At 44.7% G+C, this 19,490-nt stretch overlaps 1 protein-coding gene across 1 annotated transcript in view; it reads left to right on the top strand.

Annotated features, from left to right (window-relative positions):
* The window catches only part of TCIRG1 (T cell immune regulator 1, ATPase H+ transporting V0 subunit a3), a 29,500-nt gene extending 10,610 nt beyond the window's left edge, over positions 1-18,890 (top strand). The window contains exons 6-20 of the mRNA XM_088449839.1: positions 1,989-2,115; positions 3,581-3,663; positions 3,760-3,853; positions 4,861-5,067; positions 5,977-6,127; positions 6,238-6,377; positions 6,475-6,632; positions 6,716-6,806; positions 9,006-9,124; positions 10,315-10,528; positions 12,828-12,953; positions 13,767-13,871; positions 14,525-14,642; positions 15,890-16,061; positions 18,506-18,890. Of these exons, the coding sequence (XP_088305965.1) occupies positions 1,989-2,115; positions 3,581-3,663; positions 3,760-3,853; positions 4,861-5,067; positions 5,977-6,127; positions 6,238-6,377; positions 6,475-6,632; positions 6,716-6,806; positions 9,006-9,124; positions 10,315-10,528; positions 12,828-12,953; positions 13,767-13,871; positions 14,525-14,642; positions 15,890-16,061; positions 18,506-18,581 (1,981 nt within the window). The 3' untranslated portion in view covers positions 18,582-18,890. The remainder of the gene's footprint in view (positions 1-1,988; positions 2,116-3,580; positions 3,664-3,759; positions 3,854-4,860; positions 5,068-5,976; positions 6,128-6,237; positions 6,378-6,474; positions 6,633-6,715; positions 6,807-9,005; positions 9,125-10,314; positions 10,529-12,827; positions 12,954-13,766; positions 13,872-14,524; positions 14,643-15,889; positions 16,062-18,505) is intronic.
* Positions 18,891-19,490: the final 600 nt, after the last annotated feature.

Below are 19,490 nucleotides of genomic sequence, written 5' to 3'. Positions count from 1 at the left end.
AATCGCTGGTGATTACAGCAGCAGAGTGACCGTCTGAAGCGTCCAAAGGATGCTCCAGGCGGCACTGCTGCATAGATTCTGGCTGCACGGTGCCATTCTAGGCACCCTGCTAGACAGATGAGACTAGTAGAAAAAAAAGCTCAGAGGGTCAGACCAACTGATTCCGGGGGCCCTAATAAGGCCCACGGGCCTGAGGTTCCCCATTCCTGTTCTATGGCATTGCAAGTTATTGCTACTGTGATTCATAATATCAAGGAGATTTTCTGTTACTAAAGTTACTATTCACAAAGACGGTTTACAAGAGACTGTGGCCCTGATTCAGAGCCGGACACTCTGACAGAGTGCTCACTCTGAATCGGGGCCGGGCTATTTTAAAAAATTTTTAACGGCCTCCTGGCCGCTCGCATAGCTGTGGGTGACCACCCACAGCTATAGCGAGCGGCCAGGAAAATGGTCAAGACCATCGCGACCATAGGGCTTGCGACAAGACCCTTGTGGTAGTGTCTCGTTGCCGCAAGCCCCAGAGATATTTCGGCTCTAACGGAGCCGAAATCTCTCCCACTGACATCACTCGTGATGTCAATGGGGCTGCCCCCAAACAGAGGCATTCACATGGGAACGCCTCCGTTTGGGCAGCCACTCCCCCGGCCCGCCCACCAAAGGGGGCGAGCTGTCGCTCAACATCGACAGCTCGCCCCCTTTGTTGCGCATGCGCACTGGCCCACCATCAACCCGGTTGCGAGCGCACAGCGTCTGAATCAGGCCCTGTATCCAATTGTCGGATGATTCATTACACTTAAGGTGCCCATACACCTACACGATTTCGGGCCGATTGCCCGATTTTCAATGAGTCATAATATGGATCTTGTGAAAATCGTATATTTTAGTAAGATACGATCCGATGTGAGCTCCCGCAGCTCCTAAAATCGGATCTTATGATCAGATGTGCAGCACATCTTGTCCATCGTATCGTGTGCAGATCGTGCCGTTTATTTTGTTCATGCGATCCATCGTGTGTAAATTCAAGTCATTTCAATGACTGTTTCCCTTATGAGCCTGTGAGACACAGGATCGATCTTACGACAGATCCTGTGCTAAGAAAAACAACAAACATGCTGCCGGGACTGCCAGGGATCTCCGGGAAATCGTATGATGAGTCGGATCTTATGCTGGTCATGTAGGTGTATGGGCAGCATTACTGGATATAACAGAAATCTTATGTAGTTATTTCATACCCCTTGTAGGGAGTTTATTGAATGTATTTTATTTAGGTTATGTATTAACTATATTTTTAAACTGTTTAACACTCCTGGGATGTGATGTTATGTTAAATAAATTATTTGTCTACTGCTATGTAATAATGTGAGATTGGTGGGATCCTCTGAATGTTACCATTTATGATATTTTGTCTCCCACTTTTTGATATTTGCTGAATTCTTTACTGTCATGTAGTGTCATTAAAATAAAAGATAAAAAATAAATAAATATATTTTGTCTATATATTTTTATATACTGTGTGATCTAATGTATCTAGCGGTGCAACATATATATTCTTGGTGTACCTGGAAAGGCATCCCCTACTTGTTGCTTGGCTGCTGATGCATTATTTATTGCGGTGGACTTTAGGAGTGCTAGGATTTACTGTTTATAGCAGATAATAGGATGAGTTTCGGGTCAACAAAGATGGTACTTGGTTAACTGATCTCAAAAAGTGTGTGTATGTATATGTATGTTTGTGTGGTGTGTGTGTGTGTATATGTATGTATATATCATCCAAGTGATTTTTCTTTAGTCTCCGCCCCCTCTTTGACTGGCCCCACCCTCTCTGACTGGCCTCGCTGTCTTTTATTTGATTTGCTGGGTTTTTATTGATTGATTTTTTTTTTGTGCATTTTCATTGAAAACAATAGATATCAGCCATAAAGTGACATGTGAATTTAAATTGAGCACTATGGTCTCTCTCTTTACCTCTCTCTCTCTCCTTCCAGTTTTATGGCGGGAGTCATTCACCCATGGCGCATCAACTCATTTGAACGCTTGCTATGGCGAGCCTGCCGCGGTTACCTTATTGTTAACTTCGTGGAGATGTCTGAGCCCATGGAGGACCTGCTGACGGTGAGAAATCAAACCTCTATTCCATCTACTGTTACGTTTATGTTGAACCATTACATTTATATTAAACAGGAGAGACCGTCTTTATTTACTAAAAGTGTTTCAGTTGAAACTGATCATACCAGACTGATTGCTATGTCTGTGATGGCTAGACCTCATTGTGAAGATGGCTCAGCTGTGCAGTTAACTCTGATGAAGCAGGATACAATTTCATTATCTTGTGTTGATTAATCAAATCACATAGATAAACCTGTTACCCCACCTATCCTAGATTTATTCTTCTGTGCTTCACCTAACGCTATCTACCAATGCTCTGTCCTGGCCCGGCATTGTCTAATGACCCCACACACAAATTAGTGTAAACATCCCATGGACTGTCCCCAACTATATGTCTTTTGTGCGTTAGGCTAAAACTACTGTAGACTTATAATGGAGCCTACCCGTGTCTGTCACAGAGTAACATTTATGTTCAGTGAACAGCATTATGTTCTCGATGAATATGGGTAACTGGATTATTCTCAGCCAAAGGTACGCTGCTAGCCTTTAACCATTTGGATCCAGTGTTCTCTTTTAGAGAAGCCCACAGAATTCAACTGAGTCATTTTGGAAGGATTTAGAGCATGTTTTGGGGTTTGCCCAGGACTGTGTCTTAAAAGAAACAGAAGAAGGTTTTGCGGGGAGGCAGATGTAATTTATTGCTAATGAAATAAATAGAGTGGGTGGAAAGTGTCTTTTAACTCATCTTTTGGGGATGTGGCATTCAAGATGCTCTGTTAATTTAGGTATCACAGAAAAAAGAAGATTCCCTCCAGCACACTGCAGCAATATTAGCAAAAATACTTGAATCCTACATGATAATAGAAATTCAGAGGTATTGGTTGCATACATTTGCAAATATATGATTAAGCGCCGAGCCAGCGTCAAGGCTCCTCTATACCTGCGTCCCTAACATTAAGGGGTTCACGTCCGAGGCGCAGAGCAGCCCAAAATAACCCAGCCAAGGACCATCCCCAGGGCATCACACGAAAAATTTAGGTATCACTGGATTCTTTCAGCCTGTGTAGGCTCCTGGATATACGCAAAGCCTGGTTCACCCCTTTCTTTAATAATTAATAAGAGCATCTCCTGTTTTCTCTTCTGATTACTTACCCTGTTTTTGTGTTTGGGATCATTTGAGGATGCTTGATTGAAGGAGCAAAGTACTGACATCATCACTGTGTTCCACTACTATATAGTTGTGGCCACCAGTTATCAAGGAGAGAAGACAAATTTCTATGGAAGCCTGGAGATGCCAGCAGGTCTTCTGTGGACTGGAATATACAATGGTGGCGCCTGATTAGACGATGCGTATCCTGTACAAGCAGGTGGCACAGTAACTTTGGCTTTCCAGTATCCCAGGACTGGATGTGTTTAGTGCTTATTTATGCCTCTGACACACACTATTTTTTTTTTTTTTTTTTCCCTGTAGGGTGAGAGTGTTACTCAGATTATATTCCTCATTTCATACTGGGGGGAACGCATTGGAGAGAAGATTAAAAAGATTGCAAACTGGTTAGTGTTGGTGTGCTAGCCTGGCAATTGCCCTAGCCATTACAGCTACCTCCAATTATTGCTGCCATCAATCTCATGTCGCTGCCTTCTTCCTAGCTTCCACTGTCACATTTACCCCTACGCTGAAGATGAGACTGCGAGACTCGACACACTGAGAGATCTCCTGGTGCGGATCGAAGACATGCAAAAGGTGAGGAATAGGGTTTTACATAGAAGAGTTTGTCTGCGGGGAATGGGTACGGGATGCCAGCGCTCAGGATCTGTGCATTCGGAGTCCCGATGCCAGCATCCCGACAGGGTTAGGATACCAATACCTGCAGGTAAGCATACTAAACCCAACCCTCCCCCTTACAAGTACCTTTATATAAAAGGGGTATTAGTATAATTCAAAGACCTACATGTAGAAGTTGCTGCACCGTGACCGAATTAGTCACTTTAACGTTCTATGTAAATTTGTTGTGTAGCCGAAGACTCCTTACTAGCCTGTTACCAACCAGGTTTGGATTAAGGTGGATACCAGAGCCTAACTGCAATGTACCTCAGTGGGCTAACTGGGAGGATGCGGGTACATGACAGGATGCCCGCTGTGCAAAAGATCTCTTCTCGCCCCTCTCAGTTTTAAAATATCTTCCATTCCATCCAACTAGAATGGGCAATTTTGCACCAGGGCAAAACTAAGGGTGGGCAAATATTTTAGATGTGCATGGCCTAGATCAACTCGATGTGGCAGTTCAAAAATTAAGCTGCCTACTGTATGGGTCCTGCCTGAAATAAAAAAATTGTGTTCATATTCCTCGCATCACAACTTTTTTTGCCCAGTGGGACTTGGAATCCTTTTACTGGATTTTCTCCTAATTTTAAATGAAGATCCTTGTATGAGTGGTGCAGACAGCCCTTTACACCCCTTTAACTCTCGTATCAGCATATTTTCACCTTCAAAATGCTTCTTGAACTATTTAGAAGGTTTTACAGAAAGGAAGTCTGGAGTGCTACAGATATTGTTTTCCCCGGCTTATCTTCCACATCTCCCATTTCTGATCACAGTTGCACTTTTATATGATCAGCTTGTATTTCAGGGTTTAAATTCACAGTGAGTGAACTGTCCAATAGTCGTCGTCGTGTTTTTGGCCTGGTCTTCGGTGTGGCCTATTGTTGTGGGGTGAGATGCATCGTTTATATGTCTCATTTCTCCTACAGGTACTGTTACAAACTGAGGGTTTCCTGGTGCAAGTTCTCAATCGAGTGGCTTCAGCTTTACACCCTTGGAGAGTCTCTGTCAGGAAAATGAAGCACATTTATCAGATCCTTAACTTGTGCAGCGTTCGGGAACGGTGCCTAATCGGAGAGGTTTGGTGCCCAGTGTCTGACTTGTCTGTCCTCCAGGGGGCGCTAGCTCGGGCTTCGGTAAGCATAATTTGTGGGTAGCTAGCTAGTGCCATGGTTCTGCAAAGCTAGATCTGTGGTAGGGAAATTAACAGTGACCTAAAGGTCCATCAAACATTACAGGATCCATGTAATCTGTCTGGACCATGCACCCAAAAATGTAGATGTTTTTGATCTGTAATAGGGTACATGAGATAAGATATTACAAAGTTAGATTTAGGAATAGACTTAAGTTTATGTATGTGTGTGTGTTCAGGGTTTGAATTATTTATTTTTATTTCGATTTATAAATACCATCTAGTACACGTTTCAAGCATCCACCTTACGCAATAGCCTGCGATTTGCTGGCCTCTGCATGATTTTGATGAAATATTCATCATATTTGATTTAAAGCAGCAATTGGTTTTAAATCGAAACCATGTTGTTTTTGCTTTTAAAATGAATTGCTGCTTTAAATCTAACCGCTATCTCTCTGGGACCAGCGAGTCACAGCTTATTACATAGGGGCCTTAGAGTAGCCACCTTTCTCTAAGCAGAAAAGTATAACCTTGGCTGCTGCAAAGCCATTTTAGCTATCGCGTGTCCAGAGAGCTTTTCTTTACTAGTAATGTTAGCATTTTCCTCTACTTGAGAAAAGGATAATTGAGACATTTTACACTGAAGGACTGAATGTTATTTAAAACTGCAAAAAAGGAAACTTGGAACTGATGAGGCCTAGGGGTATATTTACTAAAGTGCGGGTTTATAGAAGAGGAGATGTTGCCCATAGCAACCAATCAGATTCTAGCTATTATCTTCAGTAAGGTGCTAGATAAATGTTAAGTAGAATCTGATTGGTTGCTATGGGCAACATCTCCACTTCTAAAAACCTGCACTTTTGTAAATCTACGCCCTAGTGTGACGTAATAATTGGTACACACCTTCTTCCAGGTCAACAGTGGAGGTGGTGGCGAATCATTCTGTCAACGGATCCCTTGCTCCATCAGCCCACCCACCTTAATACGAAGTAATAAGTTCACCTCTGGATTCCAGGGGATTGTGGATTCCTATGGCGTAGCCAGTTACCAGGAAGTGAACCCAGGTATGTGCGATCGATTGGATTTAATTTAGTCTTCGTGTTCCTGCTGTCTTCAACGTCTAACTTTGTTTGTTTTGGAAATTAATCCTTTTTTACTCTGCACCTTCTTTCAGCTCTGTACACAATCATAACATTCCCATTCCTCTTTGCTGTGATGTTTGGGGACGTAGGACATGGCATCCTCATGTTCTTGTTTGCCCTTTGGCTGGTTCTTGGGGAGGACAACCCAAAGCTTAAGAATTCTGAAAATGAGGTAGGAGGCCAACATGTGGAAGATGGCTAGTGACTGCTGAGGAGAAGACCATGGGTCCTAAGATTGAGAGTCACTTTTCTATCTCTTGTCTACGCAGATTTTCTCCATGTGTTTTGGAGGTCGTTATCTAATCCTCTTGATGGGCCTGTTCTCTATATACACAGGCTTTGTGTATAATGAGTGTTTCAGCCGAGCCACCACCATTTTCCCTTCCGGTTGGAGTGTTGCTGCCATGGCGAAAGATAAGGGCTGGACGTAAGCCGACAGTCAGTGGGGTGTTGAGGGTAAAAAGGGTATCTTTTGGTTCAGTATGACTCTCTTATTTCTCTAACATTTAGAATCGAGTACTTGAATACATCTATCCCGCCACCGCTGGACCCCAACATAACCAATGTGTTTACTGGTGCATATCCATTTGGTATAGATCCGGTGAGCGATGCTTAATGTCTGTTATCATTCTATTCTATCTTTCTCTCGTTTTATTAATATTTCCTTAAGAAGCCATTGGGAGGACACCAGAAAGACCATGGTATAGTTGGCGGTGTGGGGACTTTGGCTGCCTTAAAACCAGCTCAGGCAGGCTTTTTATATAAGGACATATTGTTTTTCGCCCAAATGGTCTGGGTGGACAATGGAGGGATAAAATGGTGGGGTCATTATTTGATGTTTGGGAAAGTTACACTGGCATTCTGCCTAGAACTGGACAACTCAACTTCCTAATTCTCTGAAACACACCTCATGGTAGGAACAGATTACTGGATGATTCCGATCTGAACACATTAAGAATAGTCTCTCTTTGGCAGTGTCGGACTAGGGAAAGAAGGGCCCACCAGGGATTGCAGTGGTAGGGGCCCAAGCTTAAGGGGGTGGCAGAACCCCACAGAGGGACATGGACAACCAATAGATAAGACATGCAAAGAATAGTGATGCTTTATAAAGGAGGAGACAGGGGTATGTCAGGACCACCCACTTTGATTGAAAGGCTAATCTTGGTGTAGTTTCCATAGAAACAAACCAAGCATCCAGATTCATCCATGATCCTGCTCCACCAAGTTACTGGTGTTTAGAGGAGGGGGTGGGGCCCACCAGTGATGTCTCCTGTACACCTATTGGCCAGTCCGATCTTCCCCTGTGGTCTCCTGGGCATATAATTGCTCTTGTACTCAATATATCAATGCTCACTAAGTGCCTTTCAGAGATGTCCAGAATTACAGAGCCGGACACAAGCGCCTGTGCAATTCCGTCTATCTAAAAGGCAAATGCAGTATATGGGAAAGACTCCTGGACTATATATATATATATATATATATATATATATATATATGGGTGGTGCTACCTGATGAAACTAATCTCAGGTGCACAACTCCACATTATTGATAATATATAAATGCAACAATATTTTGCAATCAATAGAGGCTTTTGGCATAATCATGGCCAAGGTTATGGGCCTACCCACCATATCCAGGTAACCTCTTTAGGGGTAGGTCCCTAACATACTAGGGTTCAAATCCAGAGCGCAGGACCCCCCCCCCCAAACTGGCCCAGCTAAGCCGCCCAGGGCACCGCCATAGTAAGAAAAGTGCAGTGTAAAATAGATAGTTAAGAGCAGCCACAGCTGCATATAAAGAATGAAAATTAAAAAGTGAAGTACATGTATAATAAACAAACAGTGAAGGGTTAAAATGTGTTATAAAAGAAAAATGTGTTATAATGCGGTGCCCTGAAACAGATTAACCAAAGCAATCCAGGGGGACCCACGCCCCAAAAATGAACCAAAGTTGCACTACAGTATATAACTTGTAGGACCTACCTAGAATTGTGCCTAATACCAGTGTGCATATACATTACCAGACTCCTTGCTTTTAAACCAATAAGGAAGGGTGCTAGTCCAGACTGGGGGCGTCTCCTTTCCCTCAAGTGTGCAATAAAGCACATTAAATGGAGTATATGGGAGATTCCTGGACTGCATATATATTATCAATAATTTGGAGTTGTGCACTTGAGATTTGTCTGTTTATGTAAAATGCAAATGCAGCAGGAGATGTCTGTAGGACACTAGATACCCCCTTGCTGCATCTGCGCTCTGCGACCGAGATCGCAATGGTTGCTACTTTGGCCAGGCTGCAGAAGTTGAAGCTTACCGCAGCCTGGCCGGTGTCCTGGCAGCTGCAAGGCCAGGACATTTGCATCGACATGACCCTGGCCTCCACCCCCCCCCCCAAATGCCGCTGCATGAAGGGGAGCATTCAGAAAGATAGGCGAATATGGGAAGGACTGTAGTGAAGGCCTTGGGAGTAAAAAAAATTTTTAGGAGAAAAGGGTGCATTACCTTGTTGAAAGCAGCAGAGCTGTCAAAGAAGGATGAGATGGAGAATAGGCTCTTAGGTTTAGCCGTGAAGAGGTCAATGGTCACTTTGGTAAGGGCAGTTCGGTAGAGTGAGAGGGTGGAAGCCTGATTGTAGATTGCTGATGTGCCATGATCACCTAGGATAGCAACTGAGCGCACCCAAGATGGCTACCACACCCTCTGCTGTATGAGTCCCATTAGGAGAAAGGCGCTATAGAAATGCAAAATTTTTATTGCAACGTGAGGAAATTTTGTAACAATTCTTTCCACCTCCTTTACAGATCTGGAGCCTTGCCTCAAACCGCCTCACATTCCTAAATTCCTTTAAGATGAAGATGTCTGTAATTTTGGGGGTGTGCCACATGACCTTTGGAGTTTTTCTTGGTATCTTTAACTTCATGTGAGTATCATTACTGCATTGAAGAGCTGAAAAAGCACTTGTCACCTGCACACAGCGGGGATAGCCATTTTGTGGATTGTACTGTCCTCTGCATCATCAGGCAACTGACATTCAAAGTCCCAGTAGCAACCGTCAGGGCCGTCGAGCTCTGACGGGCCAAGGTACAGGGGGCGGGTCCAAACTCAAAAGGCATAGCCTTGCCCCCTTTAAAAAAACAGAATAAGCTTATTGCTGCGGTAATTGCGCACTCAGAACAGGGGGCAGCTCCAGGGGAGAGGGGGTGGCTGCAGGGGACGCCCTTGCTCTCTGCCCACTACCGCTGGCCGTGCCTGTATAACAGCGGACTGCAATAGCATTCTCAACTCTCTTACTGCCTAATGTGCCTCTCTGCTCCGCCTCTATAAAGGCGCAGCCAGCGGTAGTTGGCAGAGCAGTGGGGGAGATTGTAGACCCGGGCCCCCGCCAGACCCCACCATCCGGCCAGGGCCCAGGTAAATATAGCCCGCCCCCTTCAAGTCTCGGAGCCCCTAGCAACCAATCCTGCACAGGGACTTCCAAGTATAATTACGTCAACTACCTGAATTCTGTGGGGCTGACACATTTAAAGAGAAGACTAGATGGGCCAAGAGGTTCTTATTTGCCGTCAAATTATGTGTTATAATTCCCCTGTGCTTTGGTCTACTCTCAAATCAGTCCTCAACCACAATCAAGGGCCCAAACAATGTAATGCAAGAGGGAAGCCTACAATCCGCTAAGGGAAGGGTGGGTAATTACTATTTTGAAATATGGCTAAAAGCACAATTGGCCTTAAAACGTAACAGTGCCGCCCTGTTCATTACCAAGCAAAACAGTGAGTTGCAAATATGGCATTGTCCTATGTTATATTCATAAAATACTCACTTTGAAGTCTTAATTTAAATTACCCCTTAAGGTAGAGGTTCCCAAACGCGGTCCTCAAGGCACCCCAACAGTCCAGGTTTTAGAGATACCCATGGTTGAGTACAGGTGGTTAAATCAAATTGACTGAGGTGCTAATTAAGTCATCTGTGGTCAAGCATGGGTATCCTTAAAACCTGGCCTGTTGGGGTGCTTTGAGGACCGCGTTTGGGAACCTCTGCCTTTAAGTAATATTTGAGTAGACTCAACTGCAACACAAACAAATGTGATGTTTTTATATTTATCTCTCGCAGTCACTTCAAACAGAAATATCGCATTCTGGTGGTCTCCATCCCAGAGCTCCTGTTCCTCCTTTGCCTCTTTGGGTACCTGGTATTCATGGTTTTCTACAAGTGGTTCGCGTTCGATGTAAGAGATGCTCGGACGGCTCCAAGTCTTCTCATTCATTTTATCGACATGTTCCTGTTCACTAAGAATGAGAACAACATAGACCTCTACAAAGGACAAGTAAGCCCAAGCCACACAATTACATGGGTTTTGGTACAATAAATCCCGTCTTGCTATTTCAGCAACGCATCACAACGCATTTGCAAATCAAGGATGAGTGTGAAGTAGATAAAGGCAGGTACAGTGGTGCTTGAAAGTTTGTGAACCCTTCAGAAATCTCCTTTGTTCGTGGCATGATACACCTCCACAAACGTATCAGACTTTGATAAATTCCTGTTCTTTTAAAAAGACAGGTTGTCCACTCATTTGTTTGATTTGATTCTCTTTATTTACTTTTAGTACTTGTGTGAAAATCTGAGGTAGTTTTAAGCCAAATTTCTGCAGAAATCTAGAAAATTCTGAAGGGTTCCCAAACGTTAAAGAACCACTGTAGGTGTGTTTCCAGCTGCATCGATTGTGCCCCAGGGGAGCCTTGCCATGACGGCTTCTCATACAGTAAATACACAACCGGTAATCTTAGTCCTAGTTACTTAGAACTGCTCAAGGTTCTATCAGTTGTTACAGCAATCTGTCCTGACACCGATTAATGCTGCATAATTAATTGAAGAGGCGGCTGGAAAGTTAATAGTTTGCAAATGAAGAAAAAGTTCATTCAAAAACTGATTTGCTGTATGCTGATCATTATGCTAGTAGACCTGTGCCACTGTTTTCCTTCTCGAGTTTAATAAGCTATAGCATTTCAGTATTTCCATATTGCAGGGTTTCCAAAACATCGCCATTACAGTCCATGTTTTAAGGATATCCATGTTGAGTCCAGATGGTGAAGTCAAATTGACTGCTTTACTAATTAAGTGATCTGTGCTCAGGCATGGATATCCTTAAAACCTGGACTGTAAAGGTGGAGTTTGGGAAACTCTAAGATATTCTATTCTCACACACTGTCCGGCTGGGGCGGAGTTGCGTGCAAGTCCGTGTTGTGGACAGATCTTTTTCGCACTGCGCATGTTTCGTAGGGTCCACATCTACAGGCGATTCAGCATTATCTGCAACTCTACTGACTGCTGAATGGTGGCAACAGGGAATTTGCAGACTAAGTCGAGCAAGGGCGTGTAGGCAGATTTGAGGGGTATTCAGAGTTGTGCAAGAGTGTGTTGATACAAGTGTTTGAACAAGCGTCTGGATAGGGACAGTGTATAGAGGCGTACAACCCTGCATATGGGCACATAACCACATTTAGTTGTGTGCATGCCACTCTGAATCAGTGTCTGCTCTAGGGCACAGGTTCTCAAACTCTGTCCTCAGGACCCCAAACAGTGCATGTTTTCCAGGTCTCCTCACAGAATCACAAGTGAAATAATTAGCTCTGCCTGTGGATCTTTTAAAATGTGTCAGTGAGTAATGACTACACCTGTGCACCTGCTGGGTAACCTGGAAATCGTGAACTGTGTGGGGTCCTGAGGACCGAGTTTGAGAACCACTGATCAGGGGAATGCATCTTCCTATTCTCAAATCACCTGGAATTGGACTTGTCACCTGTGACTAGTTAAACCGTTTGATAATTGTTGCTGCAGGCACTACCCTACTTTGTAATAGTGATGGGACGGATGACCTCTGGACATTACTGACTCTTCACAGTAGATTTGTGCCTAGAGTACAGCAGGACGTACCTTTCCCTTCTAGTGTAGGTGACCCCATTCCCAGCAGCAGTCACTTAGGCAGTCTGCCAGTCGGACTCCAACTTGCAAGCTCTCAGACTGCCTAAGTGACTGCTGCTGGGAATGGGGTCACCTACACTAGAAGGGAAAGGTACGTCCTGCTGTACTCTAGGCACAAATCTATTTACAGCAAAAGAGGCGATACTTGAAATCTCAAATCAAAAGCAGAGGAGTCAGTAATGTCCAGATGTAATCCGTCCCAACACTAAGGGGCATATGTGTCAAAGCTTGATGTGAGATAAAATTGTGAAATATAGATCACCAACCAATCAGCTCCAAAGTATCATTTCTTAAACACAGCCTGCAAAATGTAAGTTAGAAGCTGATTGGTTGGTGATATATATCTCACAATTTAATCTCGCATCAAGCTTTGATACATATGCCCCTAAAAAGTTTGTGCTGTGAAGACTTAAATGTTGCTTCAATGTATAAACAGGAAGCACTTGTAAACATGGCCTGCACCTCTGTAGCTTTGGATAACAGGAACTGAAAGAGAATTAGAAGAACTCCATTTAATGCATGATCAGATTCAAGATATTCAAGATACAATATATTACTCAAGTTTTTAAGATGCTATATAGAGGGTAAAATAAAATGTATGTAGCTGCCATTTTGGGTACAAAGTCTTCTCTGTTATTTTATAGCATATCGTCCAACTGACTCTGGTGGTTGTAGCTGTGATTTGTATCCCAGTCCTGCTGCTGGGAGACCCCATCTGCCTCTACCTTCAGCATCGCTGGAAGAAAGGGAGCCAGCAGCCTAGCAGGCAGGTATGATATGATACATTCCCCAACAGCTATTTATTAACAAAAAAAAAAAAAGTTGTGGATCTGTAGCTGAATCAAACAATGGAGAATATGTAGAAAAAATACTTTATTCATATATTAACCCCAGCAAGGTAAACTTGCCCCATTAAAACGACTGGGGAAATTGTAATGTAGTGGTCCGTGGCTGATGTTACTTTTAACATGGCTGAGCCAGTTCTATAGCAGCACCCACATGAGCGGTGTGGTTGGGATCTTTTGCTTGCAGAATGGATGGCAACCCTGCTCCATTGATTCCAATGGTCCCCACTTTAATGCTCAGAGCTGTGTATTCTTTGCCATGTATTATGGTGTTTAAGGGCGGGTGTGGTTAGTACAGGGATCAGTGAATTCTAGGTCACAGCGTTAGACTAGCAGTGGTGGCGAACCCTGGCACTCCAGCTGCTGTGGGACTACATATCCCAGCATGCACTGCCACAGTTTTAGCATTCCCTAATAGCAAAACTCCAGCAGTGCATGCTGGGATATGTAGTCCCACAGCAGCTGGAGTGCCAGGGTTCACCAACACTGGACTAGGGTGTTTGTGCCTATTGTAATCCTTTTTAGGTCCGTGATCTCCATACGTCCTTTCCATGCAGCAAAAGCAGGCGTGTTTGTACAGGGCTTCTTTCTAAAGGTTTACCAAATAGATTATTCCAATGAATGGATTGCTGGAGTAAAATAGAGTGCTTTTTTTTTCTAAATGGCCTCAGAATTTTTGTCAGGACTGTGTTCAAAATGGCATCCTACTTGTTGATCTGACAGTGATATTCTTTTCAGGATTTAGTAAATAATGACGATAGGAGCGGCATATTAGTGGAAGAAGATGCCAGTTCCATACAAGACTTGGGACATAAGGATAAAGGGCATCATGACGGCAAAGAGGTAATCTTTTACCTGGGGCATTAGGTTTGTTTTGACACTACCATGAAGCACAGGGGGAGATGTATTAAGCCTTGGAGAGAATTAAAGTAGGGATGTGCAGGCTCAGATTAGTTCGGATTTTCCCGCCAAAATCGGGTCTCAGAGGCAAAACTCATCTTTCATTGACAAACATGATCATTTATGGACAAAAGTCCATGAAAGATGACGTTTTGCCTCTTTCTGAGACCTGATTTTTGGATGGATTTTCCAGCCAAATTTGGATTTTTCCCAACTAATCAGAGCCTGCACATTCCTAAAATAAAGTACCAACCAATCGGCACCTGTCATTTTTCAAGCACAGCCTTTAACATGACAGGAGTTGATTGGCTGGTACTTTATCTCTCTCCAAGGCTTGATACATCTCCCCCAGTATTCTATGTACGTACTTCAGATAAAGGCCTTTTGTCATATTAAAGTGTTACATGTTGGGATATTTTACCTTTATTGAAATCAAAACCCTCCTAGATAAGATCAGCTCCTCCAAATAAATAAACTTCTGAATGTTTATTGCCTGATCAGATCCCCAGACAAATGGTTTTTCAAGTTTTAAAAATGGCGTACAAAGGTCTGACCTAATCCTAACAGAACTCTGTTTCCCCCTCCCATGTGTATAGTTTGATGCCAGCGAGGTATTCCTGCACCAGATGATTCATACCATAGAATACTGCCTGGGCTGCATCTCAAATACAGCGTCCTATCTGCGACTGTGGGCCCTAAGCCTGGCTCATGCACGTAATTATCTTTTCTTTTCTACATTCTACCATCACCCTCTTTCTGTAATTGTCCAACATAAAGAAAACGCCCTATGGATCTAGTTCTTGTTTTATGACAGTTTCAGCGATGGGGGTTCTACTGTTGGTTGTGGAGCTCATCATTCGGTAAAGGTGCTATTGTTTGACTTGTTTTCCCAAAGCAACTTTGTCTTCACACAGAAATCTTCCTGATGTGTAATAATCCTTTTAGGAGATGAGGAAGGTACGTGACCTTATTAGGGCCACGGTATGCCTTAGTTTGGCTAGTAACCTGGCATATATTACGGAGCAAGTAAAAGCGGGTGGAAAATGGGTCACTACTGTCTAACGCACAAAGGGATCTATGTACTAAGCCTTAGAGAAAGATAAAGTACCAACCAATCAGCTCCTGTCTTTTTTTTCTAACCCAGCCTGTAAAGTGACAGGAGCTGATTGGTTGGTACTTTTATCTCCTTCCACTTTTTCTCCAAAGCTTCGTACATAGGCCCTCATTCAGAGCCGTACGCTCTGAGCAGAGCGCACGCTCTGAATGAGGGCCGGCCTCCATGAAAATGGAGCGTCCTCTTGGATGCTCGTATAGCTGTGGGTCACCACCCACAGGCTATACGAGCGTGCTGTTTGATGGCCGCGATGGTCTTGACCATCGCGACCATCGAAACTGCGAGCCGGAGCCTGCGGTTGAGGTTTTCAACCGCAAGCTCCGGAGTGATTTTGGCTCTATCAGAGCCAAAATCACTCCCACTGACATCACTAGTGATGTCAGTGGGCCGGCTTCTGACGGGAGGCGTTCCCGTGGGAACGCCCCCGTCAGGGAGGCACGCCTACCAAAGGGGGCGTGCTGTCAATCAACATCGACAGCACGCCCCCTTTGATCAGACACAACGAGCGAAGGACTTTCCTTCGCTCGTCGCGTCTGGCGCATGCGCACGACGGAGCTCCTTCCGTCGTGCGCATGCTCAGTCCAGAAAATCGCCCCACTTGCGAGCGGACAGCCGCTCGCGAGTGGGTCTGAATCAGGCCCATAGACCCCATAATCTTGCTGTGAACGTTATTACTGTTACAGCCCAGTAATGATCATTGGTTACGTTAGTTTTCCGAGAATTCCAAATGATGTAGCTCCGGGTATCAATAGCATTAACTCCTGTATTTACAATAATGGGTTAGATGGTCTGGCACAGAAGCTAGGGCAGACCTTCCCTCATTCTGTTTATATCTCCACCTGTGCAGAATTGTCAGAAGTGCTGTGGGATATGGTGATGCACATTGGATTCTCCAATTTGGGGCACATATGGAGTATCGTTCTTGTGCTCATCTTTGCCGCCTTTGCGGTGCTGACGTTGGCTATACTGCTGATCATGGAAGGGCTCTCTGCATTTCTACATGCCCTCCGTCTGCACTGGTAAGTGTCTGAGTTCCTTTGCGAGTGTCATTACACCTAGGAAAATAAAGCCCATTACCCTCACTATTACTTTAATGACAAAAATCATTTACCCCATCATTTAGAAGCCGCATTCTTCTCAGTGGAATCCAATCAGAATGTCGGCATGGACTTTAGGTCGACAACCAATATGTAGACACTCGAAAATGCTGACATGTTCATGATGTCGACGTACAGTTTTTTGCTTATTCTTATGGAGCGTACACACGGTCAGATTTGTCAGACTTGTCAGATTTGTCAGATGAACGACTGAACGATTAAACGATTTGAACGATTTGGACGATTTGACCAAAGTTTTGAACGATTGAACGATTTTTGACTGCATTAAAATGAATGGAATCGTCCAAGTCTGACTGCAAACCCATCAGATGTCAGATATCGTTATCTGACAAACGGGAACGCGCATCGTTGATCGTCCATGGTTCAGGCATGTCAGATATGAACGATTTTTCATCAGATATGAACGACTGAACGATTTTTAAATCGTTATCGTCCATATCTGAAGAAAAAATCTGATCGTGTGTATGCACCATTAGTGTTAGGATAAAATAAGCAAAAGCTCAACATTCTTAACCGTGTCAACATATTGGTTGTTAACCTAAAGTCCATGTTGACATTTTGACTGTCGACACCCAGAACCTGTCAGCATTCTTCTGTCGACCTTCTAATGCTTGGTACATACTAGACGATACTGGATCGTGGCCGACAGACTGATAGATCAGCCATACACACTAAACGATATATTGTTTAGTGGCCACATCCAGGAGCATGGTGGTGTTCAGTGGCGTAACTAGGGTGTTTGGAGCCCAGGGCAAGATGAAAAATGGAGCCCCCCAACTATGTGCGTGCCAGTTTGGGAACATTCCTTTCCATTCCATATGCACCTTAGTGCCCCCAGTAGCAGTGCCCCTTATGCAATGCCCCTTATGCAATGCCCCCCAGTAGCAGTGCCCCTTATGCAGTGCCCCCCAGTAGCAGTGCCCCTTATGCAGTGCCCCCCAGTAGCAGTGCCCCTTATGCAGTGCCCAGGGCCGAAACTAGGATTTTTGTCACCAGGGGCAAGACAGTAATTTGGCGCCCCCCATGTAATTCCCCCTGCAGTAGTGCCCATATTGTAATGCCCCCATAGTAATGCCCATATGTTAATACCCCCATAGTAATGCCCCTGTAGTGCCCACCATACAGTAATGCCCCTGTAGTGCCCACCATACAGTAATGCCCCTGTAGTGCCCATGCTCCCATATTAATGCCCCTGTAGTGCCCATGCTCCCATATTAATGCCCCTGTAGTGCCCATGCTTTCATAGTAATGCCCCTGTAGTGCCCATGCTCTCATAGTAATGCCCCTGTATTTCCCATGCCCCATAGTAATATCCCTGTAGTGCCCTTACAGTAATGCCCCTGTAGTGCTCACGCCCCCACAGTAATGCCCCTGTAGTGCCCATGCCCCAATAGTAATGCCCCTGTAGTGCTCATGCCCCATTAGTAATGCCCCTTATTGCCTATGCCCCCATAGTAATGCCCCTGTGGTAATGCCCCTGCCCCCATAGTAATGCCCCTGTGGTAATGCCCCTGCCCCCATAATAATGCCCCTGTAGTGCAGCTTATTAAAAAACAAAAATACTTACCTTGAACCCCGCTCCTGCATCCAGCGTCGCGTCCGGTCCGCCGGCTGCTCCTTGGAACTATGGGGGAGATGTCATGACGTCTCCCCCATAGTGCCCGTGGGGAGAGCCGGAAGCTGGAGTTCGGGAGAGAACTCCGGCTCCGGCTACACCGCGTCGCTGCAGAGAAGGAGCCGGGCGCCCGCTGGTAATAAATATTACCAGCGGACGTCCGGCTTGGAGCCTCTCTGCAGCGCCGGGCTGGAGGTCACTGGCACCAGGTACAGCGGCTCACCCGGTGCACGTGCACCTCCAGCCCCCCCCCTAGTTGCGGCCCTGGCAGTGCCCCCCAGTAGTTCCTCTTACACATAAAACACATAGACGGACAAAATTATACTTCCCAGAATCCTGAGTGAGCTCCAGCCCAGCCCCGGCCCTGGGTGCAGCAGCCAAGCTTCTGTCTGACTCGGAGTGCCGTGGACCGCACTCCGATCCAACATATTGTCTAGAGCAAGGGTTCCTAAACGCGGTCCTCAAGACTCCCCAACAGTCCAGGTTTTAGAGATATCCGTGCTTGAGAACAGGTGGTTAAATGAAATTGACTGTGGTACTGATTAAGTCACCTGTGCTCAACCATGGATATCTCAAAGCCTTGAGGACCGCGTTTGGGAACCTCTGGTCTAGAGTGTACCCAGTTTAAATGTGGCCTTTTCATACCACACCCCCTATAAATGTCCAGAAAAAAAACAACCATAATTATCATATTATTATACAACCTCAATAATCTCTATCTCCTCTGCAGGGTGGAGTTCCAAAATAAATTCTATTCCGGCACTGGATACAAGTTTGCACCATTTTGCTTCGAGCCTATTTACTGATTAGAAATCTGTGTTTGGGTTTTTTTTTCCTCCCTTCCAGGACCTCAATTATTTATTGGGGAGGGGGGGGTGGGGTCAATGGCATAGGAGCTATTTCAGTGGGTTCTTCAGCATCCACAGTGTTTGTGCTGCAGCCAAAATAAAACATGACTATGTTTCGTGTCTTTGAGACATTTGGGAGGAGGGCGGGGGAAGAGTAACCCAAGTTCTCCCCTTCATTGAATTAAGTTGATCCTGTGACTATGGGCATTTCTCTATTGGGGTAAAGTGTACTTAATGTCACAAAATAAATTCATTTTAAGCAATGTCTTTGGTGGTTCTTTAAATGTCTACATTATGTATATGCTGAATGATGTTAATACTCTGCACTAGTCACACCATGTGGGGTTTATTATCGTCATTGATCTTGAATGACGCCAGAGTGCCGGGCAGTGAGGAATACAGGGCATACAAAAATCAGGGACATACAAGATAAATGCAGACATGAGAACTAAGGGTACAGGAAGGATCCTGCCCATAAGAGCTTACATTTATAATGGATTCATTCTCTAATCCATAATGAACAGTCAACTGACTTGATGTTATGCCTAAAAGAAAATACATGACTGATGGAACCTTAGCAGTGGTTTATGTCAGAGCCGTAGCTAGGGTAGTGCGGCCGGTGCCATCGCACAGGGCACCACAGGTCAGGGGGGCGCTGTTTGGGCCTGTCAAATTTGTTTATTATCATTCTTGCTTTTAGCTTCCTCTTATTTCATCCCCAGCATCTCCTGGCCTCTCCTATCTCTTCCCTGGCCCTTCCCCATGAAGCCATGGCCCTTTTTGGGTGCATTATGTCCCTTTTGAAAAATTAGGGGGGCGCCAATGCTCTTTCTGGCACAGGGCACCAAAAAGTCTAGTTACGGCTCT

This window comes from Taudactylus pleione, unplaced genomic scaffold (assembly GCF_031769625.1).
Source record: "Taudactylus pleione unplaced genomic scaffold, aTauple2 ptg000497l, whole genome shotgun sequence".
Classification (NCBI taxonomy): domain Eukaryota; kingdom Metazoa; phylum Chordata; class Amphibia; order Anura; family Myobatrachidae; genus Taudactylus; species Taudactylus pleione.
The sequence above is the reverse complement of the archived record's forward strand: the minus strand, read 5'-3'. Positions and strand labels throughout refer to the sequence as shown.